The sequence below is a fragment of the Excalfactoria chinensis genome, chromosome 8, assembly GCF_039878825.1.
Source record: "Excalfactoria chinensis isolate bCotChi1 chromosome 8, bCotChi1.hap2, whole genome shotgun sequence".
Classification (NCBI taxonomy): Eukaryota; Metazoa; Chordata; class Aves; order Galliformes; family Phasianidae; genus Excalfactoria; species Excalfactoria chinensis.
Window position 1 is genome coordinate 7,447,654 of NC_092832.1, and position 24,143 is coordinate 7,471,796.

The 24,143-nt window shown below is 37.5% G+C and overlaps 1 protein-coding gene across 3 annotated transcripts in view; it reads left to right on the forward strand.

The window, feature by feature from the left end:
• The first annotated feature begins 278 nt into the window (after positions 1–278).
• The window catches only part of KCNT2 (potassium sodium-activated channel subfamily T member 2), a 110,089-nt gene continuing 86,224 nt past the window's right edge, over positions 279–24,143 (forward strand). For all 3 annotated transcript variants that reach the window (XM_072342567.1, XM_072342568.1, XM_072342569.1), the window contains exons 1-2: positions 279–597; positions 22,412–22,491. In XM_072342567.1, the coding sequence (XP_072198668.1) occupies positions 503–597; positions 22,412–22,491 (175 nt within the window). In that variant the 5' untranslated portion in view covers positions 279–502. The remainder of the gene's footprint in view (positions 598–22,411; positions 22,492–24,143) is intronic.

A 24,143-nucleotide genomic window follows, 5' to 3' on the forward strand; every position in this document is an offset into this window, starting at 1 on the left:
GGCACAGGTGCAGCGCGGCGCCACCCGGCGTCTCCTGCGGCCCCGGGGGGCGAGCAGCCCCCCGCTCGGCACGCAGCCGACGGCCCTTCATTGGCCGGCACGCAGAGGTTCCCGCACCGTCACCGGAGCACGCTAACGAACGCCCGCCCCATTGGCTGGCCGGCTCCGCGGCGGCTCCGAACAACATTTGCATGGCGCTGCTCCGCTCTTTGTTGTCAACCGTGGCGGGCGGGCGGTGCGCGCGCGCGCGCTCGCGCGGCGTGGGTGGGCGCGCGCCGCCGCCGCCGCCGCCCGCCGCCACCAGCACCAGCAGCACCTGTCTGCCCCGCGGCGACAGCCGCAACTTTCAACCCGGCGGCCCTTAACGGCCCCGCGGCGCGTGCTCCCGGGGACGGCCGGCCCCGACCCGGTACCGCCGCCGTGCGGCTCCATCCCCGGAGTCGCCGACCGGTGTCCGGGAACGATCGGAGCAACGCGGGGCGGTCCGCCTCCTCCGGGCAGGATGGTGGACTTGGACAGCGAGGTGCCTCCGCTGCCGCCGCGGTATCGCTTCCGAGATCTGCTGCTGGGTGACCAGGGCTGGCAGAGCGACGACAGGTGAGCGGCGCGGCGGGGGGGATGGAGGGCCGGGCTGGCGGGGCGCGGCGAGGTGCGGCCGTGCTCTCTGTTCTTTGCTCTCGGGGCTCCGCTTACGGGCAAACTTTCCCGAGGAAGAAACGGGGCCGGAGGAGCGGCCGGGATGCGGGGCCGTCCGCGAGGGAGAACGCCGAGCCGCGCTTCGGCTGCCCCGGGAGCGGCGCTATTGTCCGGCACGCGAGGCTCCCTCCCGGCGTTCTCTTTTAGCGCTGCGATCTCAGGCTGGGATGGCCGTTGCTTTAATCTTGTTACGACCTGTTTCAAGGGATGTCAGCAGCTTTAATTACTAGGCGACTCAAATCATGCCTTAAAAGCAAACAAACCAATCGCGCACCGACGCGTGCTTCATTTCCAAGCGCTAATAGTATTGGCGATCGCCAACATCGCGGTGCCGCTATGTGACCGTGCGACCTGCCGTGCCAGCGAGCCATTAACCCGCAGCTCCTGCAGAACCGTGCGAGGTCTGCTTTGCAGTAAGAATTCCCTATGGTTAAACGGCAGAGAAGCTGAAACGCCCGCTTGTCTGTAAGGCTATGTTGAACCGATTTTAATTCAATGCATTCATATTGCCAGTGTGAGTCATGGCTTGAACTCAACAGCCAGAAACTTTGATTTTAATGCTGTTCGACTCTTGCAATTTCAGCTGCTTTCCTAAATAAATAATAAAAGAAGAAGCTCTCATTGCTTGCAAGTTCACTTGAATGCAAAATTTGTCATTTTCTTTGTGCATAAGAACGTTGGTATACAACAAAGTAATGAAACAAATTCCATTTACCCAGACAGTTATGAAATGGTTAAACGACGTCTTAAGATAGTCACAAAAACGTGGTGGTGGTTGCAAACAATGGCATTGTGTGCTGTATTAGTTTAACGCAAAGGAGAGTTTCTATGTTTATCAAAGCATGGTTGTATATTTAAAATATGAATTAAACTAGAAGTGTCTTCCGTGTGCATAGTTTTATGATGACAGCGTTCTTTGAGGACTTCAGAAAAAGCAGATAACAAACCTCCTTTTTAATTTCAACCAAAAGCCCACAACCTTCCTTACTTCATCAACTGTTTAATTAGCTGGGATTGCGATGGCTAACAAAGATAAAATAGTCTCTGTGCCACCCTTCACACCACTCTCTGGGTTAAACTTCTGCCATCTCTAGTTCAAACTTCTGTTTGACTTGCTTTCCTGAACTTCATAATGTTACCTTCTATGGAACAAGCACGGGCTGGTCTCACCCTGGAAATGGTGTATAAGCACTATAAACCGTAGCATCCATTTAGCTGTGGAAATTTCTAGTGCAAGCCTGTGTCTGCTTAATGAAATAGATATAAAAATCCTTGGAACTATAGCACAACTACAGTGTAGCATTACAGAGCATGATTATTATTGGAAAACTACTCCTACAGACTAGTGGAAGATGAATAGTTTTTTCAATTATTTTATTAACAGTTGTGAATGAAACAAATCTCTCTAGCCATATCTGAAATATATAATAGGATCCCAGGACTGAAAACAGCAAAAAATGGCTTTCCAGAACTTCAGCTATTGCCCCCTGTTAGGGCTGGACACAGCTGCAACACAGTGGGAAGGCAGTGCAGTTGGCTGTGCTTTGCACGAGGCTGTCATAGCAGCACTCTTCTCCTTCAAGTTACCATAGCAGTCTCTAGCTACTTGCTTTCTGTTAGCTGAACAAAGTCCACTCTTAAAAAAGAAAAAAAATATGAGTTTTTATTTGCCCACCTTACAATATGATCATGTTGAAACTGTTTCTCTTTTTGTTTGTTCTCTCTTTCTGTTTCTCCTCTATTAGAGATCACTAATACTGAAATATTAGTACAATCCCACTGCTGGTATTTTGTTACTATACCAAAAGCATTCTCTGTATAAAATTATATATTTTTAATATTAGACATGCTTTCAGGAAATACTTTAATAAAGAAGCTATAGAACTGCAAGGACTTCCTTAGAAGTCTGAAATGATTCATCACAGGATTGCTATTACATGAGTATGCCACTGTTTCATTTTACCTTTTCTTTTTTCTATGTGACCTTATATAAGTGATCCAGGTTACTTTTTGGTGAAGCACCTTTCTTGTATTTTCTTCTAATTAACATGTAATACAGGTATTGCCAAAGGCGGTGCTTTACATCCTCTGAATAGGCTGAATAGACATTGAGTAGAATACCTGACAAGTAGTATACATTTGAAGTAGCCTTATAGCATGGCTGCACGGTAGCACACAATCACTATGGCCCATTTTAGAAGTTATCTGCCCTTGGTCAAGATCCTGGGAATAATTTTTTGCACGTTTCCAGTTCACTACAACTTTAGAATTCTAATTGCTTTTGTGTGCACACTGATATCAGTGGTTTCCACCTGTGACTGGTAAATCTCAGATCTGCTACACCTGAACTCTTCATTTGCTGTTTTAGGCTTGTTCCATTTAATGGGAGAATTTAATCAGATTTTTTAGAAATAATTCTATTTGCTTATAAAATGCATGCACAGAGTTCTACTATTCTATTATTCTACTCTATTACTAAAAGTAATAGGCCTCTAATTATGGGAAATTGTTGTTACATCTGTCCGCGTTTGCAGACAGACTTCTGAACTCCATTTTCTCACTAGGATTGCTCTTACAGTAAAGCTTCAGTCTTGGTTTTTTGTTTTCCTTCTTTTTAGTTTCTAACTCATAGTCCATTCCTTACCTACACCAGCTCCCAATAATGCAACATCCTGCTCACTGTTTCTGCATTCTTCCCTCTGAAAAAGCAACTCAACTTGAATAGCTTAGATCCTTAACCAGCCTTACAGTTGGTCTCAGCAACAGCTAGGTTCAGTACTGTCATAGTCAAAAAGCCACCCCATCATATTGTATGTTGTTCTCCATAAAAGAAGTTTGTGTGAACAACAACACAATCAAACTCTAGAAAATAAACTTAAGTTAAAATCTACTTTGAATGATGTATTAACATTCCTAAATGCATGGAGTAGTTTTTCCTGGAGAAAAAAACAGATGTATGTATTGTAGCTGAAATGTACCTTATGCTCTCCCATTTAAACAGGTATGATTAGATAAAGTTAACTTGATAAGTCTATGCTTCTGGACTGTGCTGTGCCAGTCTTTTCATACAAAGTCCCCACTTGGCTATTCACATTTCATATGGAAAAATACTCATTTACTCAGATTTTTTATTTTATTTTTTTTTAAATCATTATTTAAGTAGAGGCACTCACAATCCTGTCACTATGTAAAATATTTAAATATCCTGGAAGCTTTTCACATATGTCCAGACAGCAGAGCAGGTGAAAGGCCAGTCTAATGGCTGAAGAACACAGGTGCCACACAAGTGTTTCTGCAGCAGGTGCCTTGATTGTTCTGGCCATGTAAATGATACAGCCACTAGACGAGGGCTGATAAGACAGAACACCTGACTTTACCACTAATTCTGTAAATTATCACTAAAATCCCTTTGTGAGGTTTTGCTTTTGCTATTGAAAGCAACTGAAACTGAAGTAAATTCTTTCATTTATTGGATATTCTTAGACATTTTTCTTTGCCATCATTATACAGTCTGTCTGCCTGGGAAGGGAGCAGAAGAAAAGGGGTAACTTGGGGATTAACTCAGTGGCAGCCACTTATCCATTAGTTCGGCAAGATTTCACTGAAGCACAATTGTAACAGTAAGTTGCATAACACGTTGTTTCAACTTTCATAAGCCTACCAATAATCAATTCTCAGTGTTACCAGCTGTGTTAAAGAGCATAAAAAACAAAAGTAGAAAATATCCTTATAAGTGAATTATAGAATCACAGTGAAGACCTGATGTGGTTTAAATCCAGCAAATTTTTTGCCTCAAAAAAATGGAAAAAGATGATATTAACTTCAGATTCCCATGTCAACTTTCAAAACAGCTGTTTGGAAAACAAAAATTGTTTTGTTTTGTCTTCTTGTGTACATACATACTCACTATATAATTCAAAAAAAGCCAAGCCAGATGTCTAGAAGCTGAAAGAATTCCACATTATAAATAATAATTAAAAATAAGCATTTATATTTTGTTGGTATGAGTGCTTTTGTAGTAAGATCAGTCCTAAGTTCAGTGTTTAGGTATCATGTAGAGTCAGGAATGTTACCCACCACCAAAATGTGATTGCTTACACTAGTGCCCTATTGGGATTTCTGCTACATGCTTCTGGCTATCACCAGCTAGCCAAAGCTGTTTGAGCAGTGTCCAGGAGGACCATTTAGAATGTACAAGGAAACACCCCTGCACAGTGTGTGCATAGGCTGTTCTATGTCATTTTGTGTCAGTGCCTGGGCCCATTATCTTACTGCTAAAAATGTACCCAAAATGGATCGCTGTCATTTTGTGGTGGAAATAATGTCTGTCGTCAAACGTTACATGCTGCTTCTCCTATTTGTGCTATTAAATCTTATTATTTTAACAGTTGCTTGTGTTTCCTGCACAGTCACACAGTTTCCATATATATATATATATGGCAGCTCTGTTACAGGGAGGTCCAATTATAACTAGCAGACATGCTCAAAACTGGTGTCTTCCTCAAATACACAGCATAGCCTTAAATTGAAGGTAATAATTGTGTTAAACAACTTTATTTCATAATTATTTTCTAACAATATATTAGAGACAGAAAAGGAAAAAAAATGCATGGATGTTTTAAAAATGTGCAGTGTGAGATTCTGTTGACCTCAAAAACATATATAACATTTTGTTTTCACTGTCTTTTACACTTCAAATCCCTCTGGGTTTCTGCAAGATTAAGCAGCATGTTGGATTTTCTTTGGACCCTGTATGCCAATGTAAATTTTATCAATGCTGAATATCTCTAGCAATATTAATGAAGAGACCACAAAGTATATATTAGAGCGCTGAATTAATACAGTCTGTCATATGATCTGCAATCCTAGACAAAAGACTGTGTAATAAAAAACATTTTATATGGCTATTAAATTTTACTACCTGTTGGATTTCCAAGTTACATAAAGAAGTAATGTGGTCTAGGAAGAATCACTGTGACTATGCCACTTCAAAATCACATACCAAAAATGTAAATAAAAGAGAACACTGAACCTTGACGCATTTTGTAACCCACACTCTGAAAGCATCAGATCTCATAACTTTCCATATGCTGTTCCAATAAGTGTTTACAATTTCACAGTTAGAGAACAAAAATTTACATTTCTCAGTTCTGCCTTTTTCTTCTTTTCGGTACATAAGTAACAAGAGACACTACCTGGTACTGGGAACACATTTCAAATACTGCTCCTATACCAAGATGACAGTGAGTCATTTTGCTATAGTATATACATAGTATATACTTTACTAATACAACCGTGCAGGCAAGCGTTAGCTTTGTGCAACTACCTTTCTGATATTGGCTACCGAATGGATTAAATTATAATCAGATTTCCCTTCTAATCTGCTTGCTACTTAAATCAACATTCCCACCAATCTGGAAAGAGATCCAGACAATATGCAGCAGCTCCACACATCACTTGGACAACTGTATGTTGCTGTCATTTGACTCATTACTTTCAAGGCACAGCTGCTTGTAAATCTCAGAAGTCACAGTGTGTATGATGAAGTAGAGCCCTCCCTTTGCCTTACCTTTTGGAAGTCACCTGAGATTGCTCAACAAGAGGGGTAAAAAGCCCACCCCAATTTCTGAATCAAGTGACTTAAGATGTCTGAATCTAGATTCAAATCACATGAAAAAATCTCAGTTGTCTCAGAAGGAGATTCTATTATGATTTCTTCAAAATAAACCCCCTCTTTCTTTCAAGGTATACTTCAATTTAACCTCCTCATTTTGGAGTTCTTCCATTTAGCAGAGATTACAAAGTAAAAGATCTTAAGCAAAGAAAAACAAATCCAGATATATTTGGCAATGTAAGTAATTCTTCAAAACAAATTAAGCAATTTAGAAACCTAAATTCTATTTTTGAAGCTTGACTTTGATTGAAACCACTTAAGATCCTATTGGTCTATTTACCTAAGAAAAATGTTTTCATGGTGACTGCGGTGAGACTCTGCACAGTGCTATCTAGAAAGTCTGAGTTGCCCCAAAACCTGAAAAAAATTGCAGCCTGTGTAACCAAATCATCTGTTACTGTATAAAACAATAATAATTCAAAAAAAATCAAGAAAAATACTAACATTTCAAACCCAATGCATCAGCCACACTCAGAGGTCTGTATTTATACTTGAGATTTAAGAGCACAATCTTCATAATTAAACTCATATTTCAGAACTCACCTTCCTTCTAAACCAATTTTAGGATTAAGCCCCTTTTTTAGATAATCTTACAGGTAAAAGGGAGTGCATTCGCTTATATGAAAGAGATGAAGAGGAAGCAATACTTCACAAAAGGTGGTTCTGTTGGCTTCATGCTAACGTCTGCTGCTTTAGCACCAATCTTACAACAACAGAAGAGAAAGTATGCATTTCTATAGTTCACTTAATCTAGTACAAATTGGAATTTGAGGAAAAGACAAAAAGAGAAACAGTTCCACGTTATATCCATAAGTTTTCTAGAAAGACCTCAGTGCTGAACATCTGCAAAAGTTTTCTTGTATAGAAAATGTTTAAGTATCTCCAACACTCTGAAGGATCAAGCTGTCTTCCCCTGGCACAGCATAGTCAAGTTTGTAAACATGCTTGCTACTTCAATTATTACTTAATACTCAAAAGCTCTTATTTTTCCATCTAGAACCTTTATCCATGCTACTTTACATCTGGCAGACGCTATAATATTCCATGGGGAACTGATCAGTTCCTTCCCAAATGTTCTCTCTTAATGTTATAATCATTGCCTGTGATTGAATAACAGTAAATTTATGTGTTGCACTGTGATTACTCTCAGAATGTCTCTTTTACAACAAATGGTAGTATTGGTTTCTGTTATCTCCCTCTTCTGCTGTGGAACATCCAAAATGCCTGAAGCTTCAAAACACTTTGATTATGAATACTTCTTCTAAACATTTCAGTGCTATACATCCAATTTCTAGACTGTAGTTTAGTACAGGTAATCTTTTGAACTGAAGGATGGTATGTGCAATCTATCCAATAACTTCTTCTACTCCATTAAGTCCTTTAACATTGGATTCCTCATGGTTTTATTTATTTATTTCCCCCCCCAAGTAAACAAGTAAGTTCAGCTCTTCAACGAGCCTCTTCATCTCTGTGTCATTGGAGAGAATATAATTCAACTACTGTAAAAGTTCTGCAGCACAGAAAATTTGGTACAAAATTCCTTAAAACAGCTGTTAAAAGATTTCAGCCTCCTCCATGCAATCATCTGCTAATTATGTTATCAGTCAACTTCCTGGTGGGAAGTATCACTAAAACAGAAACACTCATTAAGAGATAAAAACAGTGTTTATACTCCCAGATAAAACAGTGATATTATTATTAACTGAGAAATATCCCTTGAGGGACAAATTCTGTCCCCACATAGAGAGTTGTCCGTGAGGTAGTGCTGTAGTTTTGTGGTGGAAACCCAGTTGCTAAGTCTCATATTGTACTTGACTTGCTAAGTATCAAACCATGGTAGATGGGGGAGGAAGGCATCATGTTAAAACCAATCAGTATCAGGCAAGTTATCTACTGAGTTAAGAACAAGAAAAAACCTTAACCCAACTTTCAAGGCAGGGTCTGCTATCTTTAGCCATTAATAACTGGAAATGTAACAGCTGGACAAGGATCACATGCCTGGTAGGAGCAATTTACAAGATTTGAGCAGCAATCCTAGCTATAGATTAGCTCTGCCAGGAAAGTCTCTTCCTGTCTCCTAGATACCATATTTGAGTCAAATCGCTTTCTACAAAGAAAAAGAGTTTGTGTTTTAGCTTTTTACAGTGTTAGAGTTAATACCACTTGTATTTCAAGTATCTTTAAGTTACAGAGCTCCTTCAAAGTGTAGTGATTATTAAGATACTTAATAAGGAGTAAATATTTCAAAACAGCCGCTCTATTATTCTAAATAGCCAAAATCTTTCTAGGGGGTTTTAATGTTTTCCACACTTTGTTTTTTTCTTCCTCTAGTGTCTAGAAAAGACTTCAGCACAGGTAAACACAGTGTTAAACCAAATCTGAAGCAAATATGAAAAATATGAAAAGCCAAGTTGAGAATGGAACACTGTATTATATTTGTTCCTTATGTGGCAGCATCTGTAAATGCACAACATTCCCTGACTCCAGAAGGGTTTTGGCTTCCAATATTCACATTGAATTGAAGTAAGTGCACTGGTTACTTATCGCTACTGCCCTGTAATTCCCCATGTCAAGCACAGACAGCTCTAGCAGAGATGGTATGAACACTATCCTCTATACTGAACTGAATGTACTCTTTTGAAAAGTAAGCAAGCTCTGTTTTCACTGCAAACAACAAACTTGTATTTGATCACTTGTTTAAAGTGGTATAACAATCAAAAAGAACAGCACAGTAGAATGGTGATACCAGAGATGTACTGACAAAGGAACTAGTATGATAAAAGGATGTTACAAAGAAAAAGGGAAAGTGCTCACCCAACTCCTATGGCTCATAAGGGAAACTCCTCAAGGGAAGGATCCTTCCTTAGTTGCAGTCAGCCCTTAAATGAGGTCTAAGAGAGGTACTGCCAGGCTCCTTCTGGTCACACAGCTGAACTACCTTCACCTGTGCTCCCAGGGCTGTCCTTTCCCCAGGTGCTCAATCAGTGGTTCAGGCCAGGACTCAACAGTTCCTATACAAGTGGTTTGATCAGATATATGAACCACTAATTAAAAGGTGTTTTTGTAGTTATTTCCTGGTTTTTAGTTACTGTTTTGTTCTCTCAGTAATCACCAAAAAGAGACAGTACAGAAACACTAAGCGTAGCAAAATATTCTGTAGTATACAGACACTGACTAACTGATCACTTTTCATAAAGACTATCAAAATCTAAGTGGATTTTTGAGCCAATGAGGAGGATCCCAATTGAGGTGTATCTGAAAAGAGAAGTTAGATGTCCAGTATCTCGTTGATAACTGAGGAATTCGTTTTCAAAATCTATTCAGAGTGTAACCCCAGTAATCATGAATTTTTTTACTCAAACAGACCACAGATTGCATGCAAATTACAATTTAGCTAATATGGCACAAAAACCCTTACACATTTAAAGTGCTTTGAATTTTAGGAGCCTAATTAGTTTTTCCTTCCCATTTTTTTCCTCTTATTTGGCAATTTACAGATTACAGTCTGGAGGACAAAAAACAAACACAAAACAGAAAACCTCACAAAGATGAATGCCGGTATTATAAATTCATTTAATACAACAAATTGTAGCAATGTATGATTTATGAAAACTTCAGCAATGTCTTTTTTGTGTCGTTCCACCACCTCTTGTTAAACTTTGGTCATTCAAACTGTCTTAGTGCAACATTGGCATGGCATTGTATGTTAGGAAGAATTAGGAAGAATGAATTGGGCCACTAGAAATGCTTCAGAGTAAGCATCTCTGAGGGTATCAGTAGGGATGGATGTCTGAAAAATGGTAGAGAGGGAATTTTTGTGAGCCAGTCTTGTGACATGCACCATGGACTAATCTGAGACTTGTGGAGATGTTGGAGAGTTGGAGTTGTCCAACAATCTGCTGCTACTTGTCTTTGGGCTACGGTGACCTGTGGATTTAGAAATTCCTTTCCTTTCTAGGAATGGCAGTGCCACTTTCAGGGACAGAAATGTTCATATGGAAAGAAGAAAGAGTTGGCTGTACTTGCTATGCCTTCTTGCATTGCATTTGACAAATTCATTATCAGACCTTATGTTAATACAGTTGATCCATAAACACATACCTCTGCTCAATGTATGCTGGTATTCCACCTATTACTAACTGCTCCACCTTAAGATCTATATAAAGCATAAGAAGAAGACTATGGAACAACACCTGTTCAAACCCATCTCAGCAACACAGTTATCTGAAATGATCTTAGATAATTTGACCCTCACTAAAGCCACCAAACTCTGAAATATCTGCCTTCATTTGGGAGGTCACATTTGAAGAAAAGTTAATTTACATTGAACAAGCCAATTTTCCAAAGGCACCTGCTAACTCATTCTGTAAAAACACCTAAAGCACATTATGGAAGTTTGAGATTATTTAGAACATCAAATAGTCAGCACAGAATTCTGCCAGATAATCTACTGATGAGCAGCACTCTGATGCTGAGGTACTAAATCACTGCATTGCTTTGTTAAAGTGCTATTTAACTTGAATAAAAGTTATAGAATAAATTGCTAAAATATTGTGAAAATACATTTTAAAGTTTTCTTAATCTAAGAAAAAGCCAATTAAAAATCCTACCTTATGGCTAATTAGAAAGTGTAATAGCTCACTCCGAGGAGAATGAGATTTATATGAAATCCAGAATTACACTGTACCTTGTTGGCTGTGAAGAACAGTATCAGACGGGTGACATCCAAGATACTAGTGACATCCACTTGTTTTGTTATGTGTCCAGAGTTCGTGAATCACTGCTGCTCCTTAAAGTATAATAAAAACTCTCTTTCTGTGGGGAAAAAAAAAAACACACCAAGAAACTATGCAGTAGAATATGGGAAGTCCTGAGACTGAAAAGTTATCAATATAGACATCAATTAATGCTGATGAACATGTTTCTGTCTATATAACATGGTGTTGCACCACACTAAAGAGAATTGAAATATATGGATTTATTATTTCTTTGCATTGCAACTTACTAAATGTGCATAAGTGTTGAAATACTTATTCAGAATTACTGATTACTTTAGCATGCTTATCATCTGGGTTCAAGGGCAATGATGATTAATTCTATCTTGCTTAGGCTGCTTCTACTTTATAATTGCAAAAATCCTCTGGTTTGGTACATCTGTAAGAAAATACCTGGCTTATAGCATTAGGATTATTTCGGTTCTAGCTAGGGGATGGAATACATATTCGTTTATGACAAAAGACTTCATGTTATTTTATTCTTCAAGTTACATCACCTTCCTACTCAGTTTTTTCTTTCCTCTTTGATTTTCAACCTAATTTGCTTCCATTAGAAGAGAATAATAAAATGATGGTATATTTCTTTGTTTCTTTGGCCATAGCAGCGATGTTAATGAACATTCTTTTCTCAAGAAAATGTCTTGTGTGAGGACAGGCTCTCACTTCCTATTATTCCAGAAACAGAAACAAAAACAAAGCAACATTTTGGGTTGATTACTTTTTCTTATATATATTATTATTATTACTTGCAGCGTCAATCTCCATAGAACCTTTCCAAATGACTTATAAAAAATTAAGTACACGATGTTCACTTCAGACTTCCCCCTTATCTATCTCTTCCAATTATCTCATAATGGAGCAGAGTGCTACAGCTCATATTCTATTTATATCTGTCATTTGCTCTGCTCTTAGTTTGTTCCCAGCCTAAATCCAACTTGAAGGTCTTGGCATGGGTGCCATTTGTTCTTTTTCTTATCCTGTCAACATTCTAACTGGTGCTTGTATTTTTATCAATCCTAACATATGCTGTAAACATTTTTGTTGTTTCATTAGCTTTTTGCCATGACTTTATTTAGTTGCCATTTTGTACTCTTTACTTTTTACTCTAACGTTGCGATTACAACTTCATGTCTGGTTACAATTCCAGTTTTCTGTTTACAGACAATTTGTTGTCTACCATTGTGGCTATGGCTTATGAGATTCTTAAGAAACTGAAATCACCCAAAGCTGAGAATTATCTCCTGTTCTTTTAAGATATTCAGGCTTTCTCCAACTTGAGTAACAGTAGTATAGAATAGGATCTTTGTGCTATTTATTTATTTATTATATTTTATTTATTTATTTACTTATTTATTTAAACAAGACATTCCTACAAGTTCATAAAGAGAAGAATAAGAAACTAAAGCACTGGGATATATAAAAATATGCTTTTGTATGGAATCCAGAGACCCTGAATCTAGGACCATTGTAGAAAAGCTCTGCAGGGAGACAGAAGAGCATATGACTCCCATTTCAAGAGGAGTGTGTCAGAAGTCAAGCAATTTGCAGAAAGTAGATGAAACACAGGACGAGAATGTCCTTATCAAATATAGATCAAACAATGAATTGTACCACATACTGAAATACCTCCTAATCCTGAAGGCATGCAAAAGACTGATACTTAAGAAGCACTTATAGCGTTTGAAGACAAAGATGAAAATAGAATTACTGAAGGAAAAAGACAAGTTTACAGTAGTAACTGGAAAGCTGCTTCCCTCCATACAGCACGGGGGCTTGGTAGCCTTTATGTAGTAGCTGAGTATTTGTGTAGATGGAGTAGGATGGGAGGGTTCAGCTCTTTGCTGTGGGTAGCTATTACTACTGCAGCAGTAACATAATACAAAAAAGATAACCCATAAAACTCCTCCTGGGAATACCGTAGTTATGGCATCCTCTTACTTGCACTTCTTTCACAGTTGCAACCATGAGTGTAAAATGATCCATTTTGATTTTAAGAACCCTACAGACTTGAATAGGTAGCTATATCATGCTTTATTTTAGCAAGCTAGCAGATTATACAATTTTTTCAGATGATTACAAATTCATACAGCTGAAACTGAACATTAGAAGCTTTTTACCCTTTTAACAAGAGATAGAAGTTCTCGTAATATTAATTTTTTACTGGGCATCTGCTCAGCTAGGCTTCTTTTAAAATCAAAGACCGTCTGGTTTGTTAATAGCAGATTAAAGTGGTCTGATTGGTCAGTTATTTAGCAGAGAGTAGTATGTGATAAGAGGAAAGGCATAAGAACAGAGCAAGTTAACACATTGAGTCTTGTTCTAAGATCGTTCTGGTAGTTCTCTTTCCTGATTCTTCTCTCAATGAACTTACCCCATTCTCACATGTATTTCCATATTCTCTTCATTTTGTTCTTACGATCAATATCGTTATTGAAACAGACCACATTTTTTTTTTTTTTTTAATGATTCTGCAAGTTACCCTGAACTGCAAAACATGTATTTTCCATATTATGAATACACGTTGTCTGCTTTCAGATTCAGATATCTGGAACTGATACTAGTAGACCTGGATGTGCAGTCCAAGCATAGTCTCATGGTCTAGATAGCTCTTCACTGTCTGGCGTCTGGCAGCAGCCCTTTCTTTGTAGTACAAGCTGACATCAAAGGCCAGTGTTCTGGTCTCTTCCCTTTCATAGTTGCTAATCTCTGCTCTGCAAATTGCTGAAATAAGGAGATTAAGGTCCTACTTTGTTCCCTCAGTTTGAGCTCCACATTAAGTAAAGTAGCTACCAACTACATTATAGTCTTGAGCAGCTGCTTCTATTTGCCACAGCTTTCTCTTATGTTAATTGTTGTCTGTGCCTTCTATGTAACTATTGTTTCCCTCTCTTTTTTCTTAAGTTCACAATTGGAGAAATACTTGGTCCTGTCATTTGGCCTTTGTGGACTACTACTGCAATAGTAGTTTAGACTGTCACACTTAAATTCAATTGCACTATATAGCACCTGTCAAATAAATGTCAATTTTCTGAACATAACTATCTTAGCCCAGCAGCCTCACCCGTTAATTTATGTTACATCACTACACAGATGTACACATGCATTTACCTTCCACTTAGCATAAAATTCACCCTACCTTCCTTGTGCTGTATAAACTCTGGTGAATGAATTGATCACTTGAAGCCCTGGAGAGCAGCAATGGCACTTACTCCACACTCAGCCTTTTCTGGAGAGGATTAGAAGGTGACAAACCAAACTGTGTTGACAGCTGGGGGTGGCAAGAGAAAGTTGCACGGATTACGGATGAAAGGAGTAAGTGGCAGTGGTGGTAAAAAAGTGAAATTGAGCACTTTATTCCTTTTCCATCTCCCAAGATGAAGAAACAAAAACTATTTTTTTTTTTTTTTCCTGAAGTAAACATGCATGGGGTTAATAATACAGGAATCAAATGTGTTTATATCACAGGAATACACAAGAATGCATACATCTTCAGCCTGGAGAAGGGAAGGCTGTGGGGTAGCCTCACTGTAGCGTGATGGGGCTCTGGGCAGCCTGGTCTAGTATTGAATGTTGAAGTTGGTGGACCAGCCTGCAGTTGGGGGGCTGGAGCTTGATGGAGGTCCCTTTCAACCCACACCATTCTATGAGTCCATGATTTATGATCTGCATGTAATGTCACTTGGGGTTAAAATTAGCACCACCTTAATTTTGGTAAAGGTTTAAATATTTGAAGGTTATATTATCTCAAGCATTTCAGTGTTTAATTTTCCATGACTTACCTGACAGCAAATTCCTTTATCATCTGAAAATATAGTTTATACCTGGATTGTGTCTGCAGCATAAGCATATGTGAATTATGAAGTGTGTGCCAAACTTTCACTGACTGGAATGAGTTTTACCTGCAAGGTTTTTTTCTGTTGCAGCCTGAAAATATTAATCTCCATCTATGTGGATATAAAAGTATCTTGAGTGCATTCAGATGTTTTTTTCCTCATGGTTAGTAGTTATCTGCACTTCAGATTTCTATTTGTTTTAAAGAAACAGGCTACGTTTCATGCTTCATTTCTTCTCCAAATATCATTAGTATGGTCATTTTATGAGAAATAAAGCAATTTAGTTATGCCTAGTCTTATCTTGAAGGATGCAATTTTAGAAGGAAAAAAAGAAAAATCAGGTCTGAATGACATCAAACAGTTCAGATTGATTAGAGATATCCATTTGGTGTCCAATTAGAAAAAAAAAGTTGGATCTGAAGTATAAAATATACTCACTTTTAGCTTAACACTTAGAAGGGAAATCGGAAGATTTCCACATTTGAAGGACAAGTGCAGTGTTGTTTTCTGAAACTGCAGACATTTGCAGTTTATCAGATGCTTCTTAGAAGGCTTTCTTAGCATTTTCAGTGAAGATGGCCTTATTTATGCTGTTTTTACTTCAGAGCTCAGTGGGAAGCTGTTAAACAGCTAAGACTCATTATCATCTCCATGCAGTTATCTAGGAAGCAATTAAGACAACCAAGCTAGGGCAAAGGAATATAAGTAGAACACAGCTCCCAAAAGGTTGGACAGGGAAGACAGATCACTTCCCACTAAGCCAATGTGATAGAAAAGGCAGCTTAATCTCTTGCACAGTAGTTTTATGCAGGGATAAACTTTAAGGCTACAAAAACTTAGAAAATTTCAGAAGCTTTTTTTATAATTGGGTCAGAAAACCCAAATGATGCTGAAAATGAAAACAAACCAAGACTATTGTTCAGCTTGATGAATGCATTTTGCTTGGAAAAATTCATTAGATTTTCTTCTTAAGTAGCAATAAAGGAAATCTAAAGCAGTTATGGTCTTGAACAAAGCAAATTTTAGAAAAAAAACTGGAATTTGTGATTTTGACACGACAAGCTGATGTTTCTACTTTCACATTCAGAATTCAACTTCTGAAATTTCTCACCTTAAGGAATGTTAACCAGAGAGCAAGACAAATATGTAAGTTCTGCCATGAACACGGACAGCTCTAACTAGTTTAAGACATTTTTTTTTTTTTTTTTTTTTTTTTTTTTTCCTGTAATGTTATATTTCCTTTTGGGGAGTCCAGCTAACACTTCTGTATAACATACTATGCCTTGTATAAAAATGTAGGTTAACATACTGAGTGCCCAGCAATTCATTTAGTGGAAGGCCTTCAACGTTTGTTTTTCTATCTTGCCATAGCATCAGTTTTTTCAGTAAATGCTCTTGGTTTTAATGGAAAATTAGCAAGCAGATCTAATGTAGTACAATTAAAAAAAAAATAAAAAAAATCAAAAACAGAAAAGTCACAGAAGTAACAAGAAAGCCAGATGTCAACAATAAAAAGCTGAGGAGTTATATTAGAGAAGAATCAATAAATATGTTCTTCTGAATCTCAAACTGATCTCCAGACTTGCATGGCGTATGTTGTACAAATAAATAGCAAGAAAATGCTTTTCATTTTGGGAGAAAAATAACAAAATACCTGAAGGAATAAGAGAAGTCCAGTGTGATTATTTTACAAGTTGGTTATTTTACTCAACTGAAATAGGATGGTACCGGGCATAGGGTCTGGCATAGGTAACTGGCAATGGATTTCTGATACCATGTTATTAAGTCATATTTAAAGTTATGGTTTACACTTGGTCATGTGATGCTTTAAAAATGACAGATTGGGATTCACCCACAAGGTTTTTGTTCCTTTTTTTGGATTCTTTTTTTCTCTTGCATATCCATCTGCTCTTTTTATCTTTTCCTTGTTGCTTCATTTTCGAATAGCTAAATTTTAATTTCCTACTTTATAAGTAAAAATAAACCCAAGAAAAATGATCTGGTCTTTGAGGATACTACGCACTAGCAGTTCTCAGCTTTGTTCTACTTGCTGCTTTAGAAAAGGTGCAGTTTTGAGAGATAAGAAAGAAAAAGGTAATCATGAATCACCAGCCTTTCATAATAAAGTAACTTTCATAGCAATGTAATAGCAGTCTCTAGCCATGGAGTTTTAGCACACAACACTCTTATTCAGCACACTTTACATTCATAGAAGCTAATTTACCTGGAACCCACTAACATCTGTTCCTTTGATGTTACAGAGTGATTGTAGACACCCCAGTGACATGGGAAAAGTCAAAAACCTGAAGGTCAAAATACTATGCAACAGCTTGAAATTCAGTATTCTACAGGTCTCGACAGTGAAATGAATAGATACAGGCAGTACTATACAAGACAGTATCACACACATTGTTCTGCAGAGCTCTTGAAAATATTCATTGGCTTATTCATAACAAACAGATAAAATCCCCATCACCTTTAGTAATTTCACCCTTGCTGGAAGTATTCTTTAATAAAGGACCTTTTTGAAAATGTGAGATTTTGTCAGCATAATGTTTTGCACATAGCTTCAGTAAAGATTTAGCTTTAAAAACCATATCCTAAGATGCCTAGAAAAGTCAGTCTCACACTTCAAGAATGGACTAAGAATAACTGTTGTCTTTCCTAATAGTGGGAGTAAGCAACCCCCATTCTTCCCAGATGTTTTGGGTTGCTCTCCTTCAGTAAGGAGGAAAAAAAACAACTCAGAACTTCATTTGACCTGAGCAGCTGAGGACTTATAACTTACCAGAAACAAAAAGAAGACCTTTCCAAGCTAAAAATCAGTAATGGAAAGTTACTGATCTAGTTGCTATTTTCTTTTTTGACGCGGGGAGATGAGGTAACATTTGACAAATAACCTGATGGATCATATTAATTCTGATGTTGTGATGGAGCTTAGGAAGGGCCGAGGGAAGGTGAGGGGAAAATTTGCAGTGGACACTGAAATGAGCCCTGAAATCTCATTGGCCACTTGGGCAGCAGGCCTTTTGGATTTGGTACCTTTTAAAAGTACTCACCAGAGTGAGCAGGGTCAGGCCACTGCAAATAATTTACATTCAATGGCCTTTCCAAAAGTAATGCCTCTTATTTATTTCCACGGAAACAGATACACAGAGCACAGTAGCACTGTTTGCTGGAGCAGGTTCTCCAGTTTTCAGCATGGCCACCAATGCTGAAACACACCACCCACTGCCTCACTGTGCTCACATACACTGTTTCGATGTCAGTGGGTGCTGTTTGTTCCAACTTGTAAAATTCTGTGATGGAATAAGTAGGCCAAGAAAGTACAAACATAATATGATGACTTCTCTGTGAAGCTCTAAACAAATCAGAGTACTCAGTATGTCTGAACTTGAAAAACTTCATAAAGGAGAGCATCTACCAAAGATATTCACCATTAATATGCATGAGACATTTTCTAAAAGCTGTATAAAAAAATAAACAAATCAATTTTGCACTGTAACAACTTCATTTTGAAGCAGCTATCTACACCATATTTGATAAACTTTCAATTTTGAAATCTAACACAATTTCACATATACTGGATTTGAAAATCCCAATTAAAAAGAACTGTTTATACAAGTTTCTTCTTGCAGAAAAGACAACATGAAATTTCCCTTCCCATAAAGAAAGATTTAAATTAATAGATATGGGTTCCTTCACTTTCATTCCACTTGGACCAACCAGATTCCAATATCAGGAAACAGTAAACATGAAAATTTCCATCTCTTAGCATGCACACAGTGAGAAAACCCACTCATACTTTCATTTCTGAAGGAATTACTTCTGTCACAGATACTACTTTCTAACATAAAAGAGAAACATTGTAAAACTGAGGATGCAAGGTGACAATGTAACTACTTAAAAAACATGACTAAGGAGTTAGAGTTACATAATAAATAGCAATGACAAAAATGCAGTCATAGTTAAGAAACTGGTTACAGTGATTTGCAGTCTTGAGAAAGAAGAATTTGCATTAGTGTTCTTCATGTGTTTTTGTGACAATATTTTGTATCATATTAAAATGTTCTATTCAAATTATGTCTTGACTGAATTAACATAATATATAATATAATTGTACTTTAGGTACTTTCAGATGGGATTGGAAGATTCCACTAACATCACTATTCTCTGATTTTCAAATAGAGAAGACCACTATTAATGGTATATAATTTTAAACAGAAGCTTTAGCAAACCAACCACCTGTACATGCAAAAGCCAGCATTATGTTTCAAGAGAAGTAAATGATTTCAGTTATTTGTGCCAGAGATACACTCACTTGTATTTGTGCATTTTCAGTAGTCAGTAAAGCATTCGATCTGTTCTTTAGCTCCCCGAATCAGGTTTTCATTGAACATTCAATTCCTACCACATAGAAAAGTCAGAAACGATTGACTAGCTATGTACACCAAGATCCAGTGTTCATTAAACATTTCTGTCTGTCATCAAGGGTGAGTATATTAATCCATCAGCTTGACTTACTTTTTGATCAGGGTGCACTGAACTATGACTGCCTTGGTACAGGGAGAAGAAAAACATCTTCAACAGTACAAACATAGAACAAAACTAAAACTATTCCATAGGTCAGGTCATTTACATACACAGATAGTCAGCCTGTACTGCATGTTTCTCATTTCATCAACACCAGAACCTCTGCTTCCACCCTTCCACTGCTTGGACCCAGATTCCAACTAGTGTTTCTGCTGCAACAGAACAGTGTTTCATATAAGTAGTACATTGTAATGAATTTCACTTACTTGAAACATCCTCATTACCAAGTTCATGATGGGTCCAGAGAAGACTTTTCCCTCCTAATAAGAGGTAATCATAACAACACAAGTGAGAATCAGAATTTGTGTTCTATTCCAGAAATACTCATTTTCCAGGTTACAGTTTATAGCGGGAAACAGACAGAAAAGTGCAAACACTTGGGGTAAAACAGACCACAACAATGACTGAAGAGCATTACCCCATAAAATTAAAAGGATAATATTGAAAAAAAGTACAGTATCCAAAGTTTCCTGTCCTCATCGCTACCTGTGGCTCCTTCAGCCATTTATTCTTAGTGAATAGCAAACTAAATGAGATACTCTCTGTCCGGTAGCTAGAATATGATGGAATTGTATTATGATCGTGTATATGATAATGCATTTCCTGCAAATGTAGAAGGCTAGCAGAGTTTTTAGTGAATTTCAAAAATAATCAGAGGAAGAAGGAAGAACTGAGCCATAGGAGTGGTGTTAGCAGCATTTGTAATACATTTTGCCATGGAAACGACTGCAGTGTGGAATTCCAGTCTGCTGTCAGCACTGGTTGCTAAGGGAAGCGAGGCAGAAGCAGACAGCTGCTAGAGGGCTATCAGAGCCGTCCTTAGCAGCAGTGATAGGAGTCTGATTAGCTCCCACATCCTCTTTCCTCACTATCATTAATTCACAGCTTTCTGTTAACATGTAGTTCTTTCATTGTAAGTGATGACTGTAATTTTCTTACCTAAAATCTGAGATTAGTTTAAAACATGTAAACAAAGATCACCAATACTGTACTCACTCATTTTAAATAACATCCCTCACTTCAGTAGCTTATGCCACATTGTTTACCTACTGAAATATATCCTTGAAAATTACATATATATATTTATCTGTTGCAGCTGCCAAATCACAAGGAATGTTTCCCACTAAAACTGTCACTAATGCAATGACAGTAAATACCCTGGGAACTGTTCCATACAAACACAAAGAACAACTTTACTGTTTGAGTGACAAAGCACTGGAACAGGCTGCTCAGAGAGGCTGTGGAGTCTCCTTCTTTAGAGATATTTAAGATCCATCTGGACACCTTCCTAGACAACCTACTTGATCAGGGGTGTTGGACTCCATAGACCTAATAGGTCCCTTCCAACACCTACAATTCTGTGATTCTGTGAAAAGAACTGAAGCAAAACTCAGGCCCTCGCAAACCTGCTCACCTCGTGATTAACCACTGGACATGTTTACTTAACTTTCCTTAATCTTACCAATAATTTAAGCCATACTTCTGCTAATGCAAAGAACTCCAGCTGTCTTTAACAGCACAACATTGTGTTTAACCTCAATCAAAGCTCAGACATAAGCTGTTAATTGATAGGCTTTTCTTCTAGACTGGTGGGAATTTCTAGGGCATCCCTATGAGCCCAAACTCTACTAAATATGCACTTGTGGCTACTCTTAATTTAAAAAGAGGAAGACAGATGCATTCCTTCCCTTTATTACCAAATGTCTAAAGATCTTATCTGAAAAGAAGTAGAGCCAGGGAGGGCAGGAAAGGTAGTATATGATAGCATTTACTCTTAAGTCCATCAAACATTTCATTGCACAGAATTTAAAAATACTCTAAGCTACAGAATACTTATCTTCTACCATGCTTTGAATAGGAAGCAGTTTAATTCCCTACTCACTTTCATGCTGTCCCTTTAGGAGTAGTATGGTGGTTCCCAAATCAAGTACTGACTTCTCAAAAAGGAACAGAAATTGTGCTGGGGTAAAGTGAATGAGGATTAATTACTGGATAAGTAAGATTGGTGAGAGAAGTTCAATTAGTCGAACGTAGCAAGGACTTCTGTGAAAACAGAGCTAATGCTGCATTTATGTTAGGGTAGGCAGTGCAGCTCCAGAATTGCTTAAGTTTTTCTGCATGATTAGTGTACTCTATAATGTTGTTCTTTTCCTTTGTAGTTTGACCACTGTTGCATGAGTGGTGCTCAGAATGAACTGAGGGACAGAGATATGAAAGAGGTCTGGGCAAATTGTGAGGAAAGAAGGAAAAGTCAATGAAAGTCATTATTGTTTTAGTAGCATAAATAGGAAGGGGAGCTGTTTTCTGTACAGTGTTGGATGATGGCAGTATAATTTTTCTCTCTTTTACTGTGACAAAAAATGAAGTTCAGAGAGTGGTTTGTTTGGGGCAGGAGTATTTGATTAAAGGTGAAGACTCAGACATGAAAGCTTAACAAATACATGAATAAGATAGGAAAAAATCATTACAATGCCAACTTTACAGAAATAGTTAAATGGAGATGGAAGATTTAACGTGAACATCAGTGAAATCATCCTTACAAAGATGCAAACATGAAAGTAATCTTGCAGTGAAAATTTAAAAACATAAAAGCTTCCAATTTTTCCGGTGCAGAGTACCAAGGTATTATGAAAATGATCGGAATATAAAGGGGATAGATTATATATGTATGTAACTGCAGTTTTTTTAATGTTAAGTCATTCAAGTCTGAGTGAGCCTTTGGCTGAACAGTAAATGTTCCTCCAGTCATAAAGAAAGAACAAATTAAGGAAAGTTATTTTTTAAAGATGATAATTTATTGTCTTCCTTATTCAATTCTAATCCTTCTTTTTATATTTCAGGGTGCAAGTTGAATTCTATATGAATGAAAACACATTTAAAGAGAGACTAAAACTCTTCTTCATCAAAAACCAAAGATCAAGTAAGCAGCTGGGTTAATTTCTATTAAGCACAATACTAATACTTTGGTTAGAATCTAATTCCATTGATGGCAACAGCAAAGTTATTAATTTTCTTCTCAGCAGTTTTTTTTTCTGCCCCTCAGGAGTCAGTTTTATATTATTTCTATAACACTCAAGAAGTATTTAAAATAAAAAAAGATTTTCTTGTTTTACGGTAATGAACATAATCTCCATGGTAATGTCAGCTTTATGAGTGATCGTTGCTTGACTTCTAAGAAAGCAAAACACCTCAAAGATGATTTTGTTTGAGTACAAAAACAAAAAAACAGGTGCTTTTGCAGTACTGTTTAATTGTATTGAATACTCCTAAGCATCAAACTTTGTACAAAAACAAAAAAAGAGTGATTTGGTAAGGAAACTAATAGAGAATTTATAACAAATTCCCAGTCTTCATGAATATGGTAACTTTATATTCCAATTTAGCAGTGTATTTTCATTGATGTATGCATTTAAATTCATAAGCCAGCACAGAAGACAATTATATGGAGAAACCAAGACATTTGTGTTTACATACATCCAGGAATCTGATCCAAGAGCATTCATATAGTGTATAGTGGAGTAAGAGACAAGACAGAAAAGCATACTGAACTAGAAAGGGCTATTACTCCTGGCTAGAAAAACAATCTGGGAAGCTCTAAGCAGTAAATAGCTTTATTTAATTCTCTGAACGAGCCCACTAAACAAATTTTTATGTATCCGTGTTTATTTAATAGGAACATTCATAAATAAGTCCAAACTCATTAGAAAACTCTTCTCACAGATATGATAGAAAAGTTATGTATACATACTTGCTTGAGATAAAAGTAGGAATTCTTCACCTCTACTTAGATCATAACAAAAAATGAAAACAAAAACCTTTTTACAAATCCCTGTTTTGATGGAAGAACTGAAGGCCATACATTTAAAAACAGGTATATTTATCATAAGCAGCACAAAAATAAAACGTAAAGATAATTAACTGCTATGAGTCTGTGGCCATTACTTTGCTGAACACTTAAATTCTGGCTAACTATGTTAAGAGAATTGTTACTGTACTGGGACATCTCTGCATCTCTGCATCTCTGTACTGAGACATTGGGAAAATGTGGCTAAGGAAGAGGAATGTTATGAAAATTCATTTAAAAGAAGGAGTGGGAAGCAACTGTTGATTGATCCTACTGGGGATTATGTTAGGTATCATGGAACCAATGAGAAAAGATTTGGCCCTTTAGATCTTAGGTTTCAGTGAGAACACTGAAAACCTTCCTTCACATACTGTGCATCTATTTCTTGTCATTACTGATTCTACTGAGTTATTTTCTCAAGTTTTCAGGCAGTATTACATCAATTTACAGATGTTTGGCAAAGTTTTCGTGAGTGCAAAACTTTACAAGTAGGTTTAGAACATCAGAGAGTGAGAAGTAGTACCCATGCTCCAGTGCTATTAGTCCAGAATTTATACGATTTTTTTAATAGAATACCAATCTAATTAGACCAGAAACAGGCATGAAATATCAACTGCCTCATTCATTATTCCAGTTCTGAACACGTTTTTATGAACTAGTAAAATAAGGCCATCCCATCCGATTTCAGCTTAACTACCACTCAACCTTCTGTAAACAAGCTTATAATA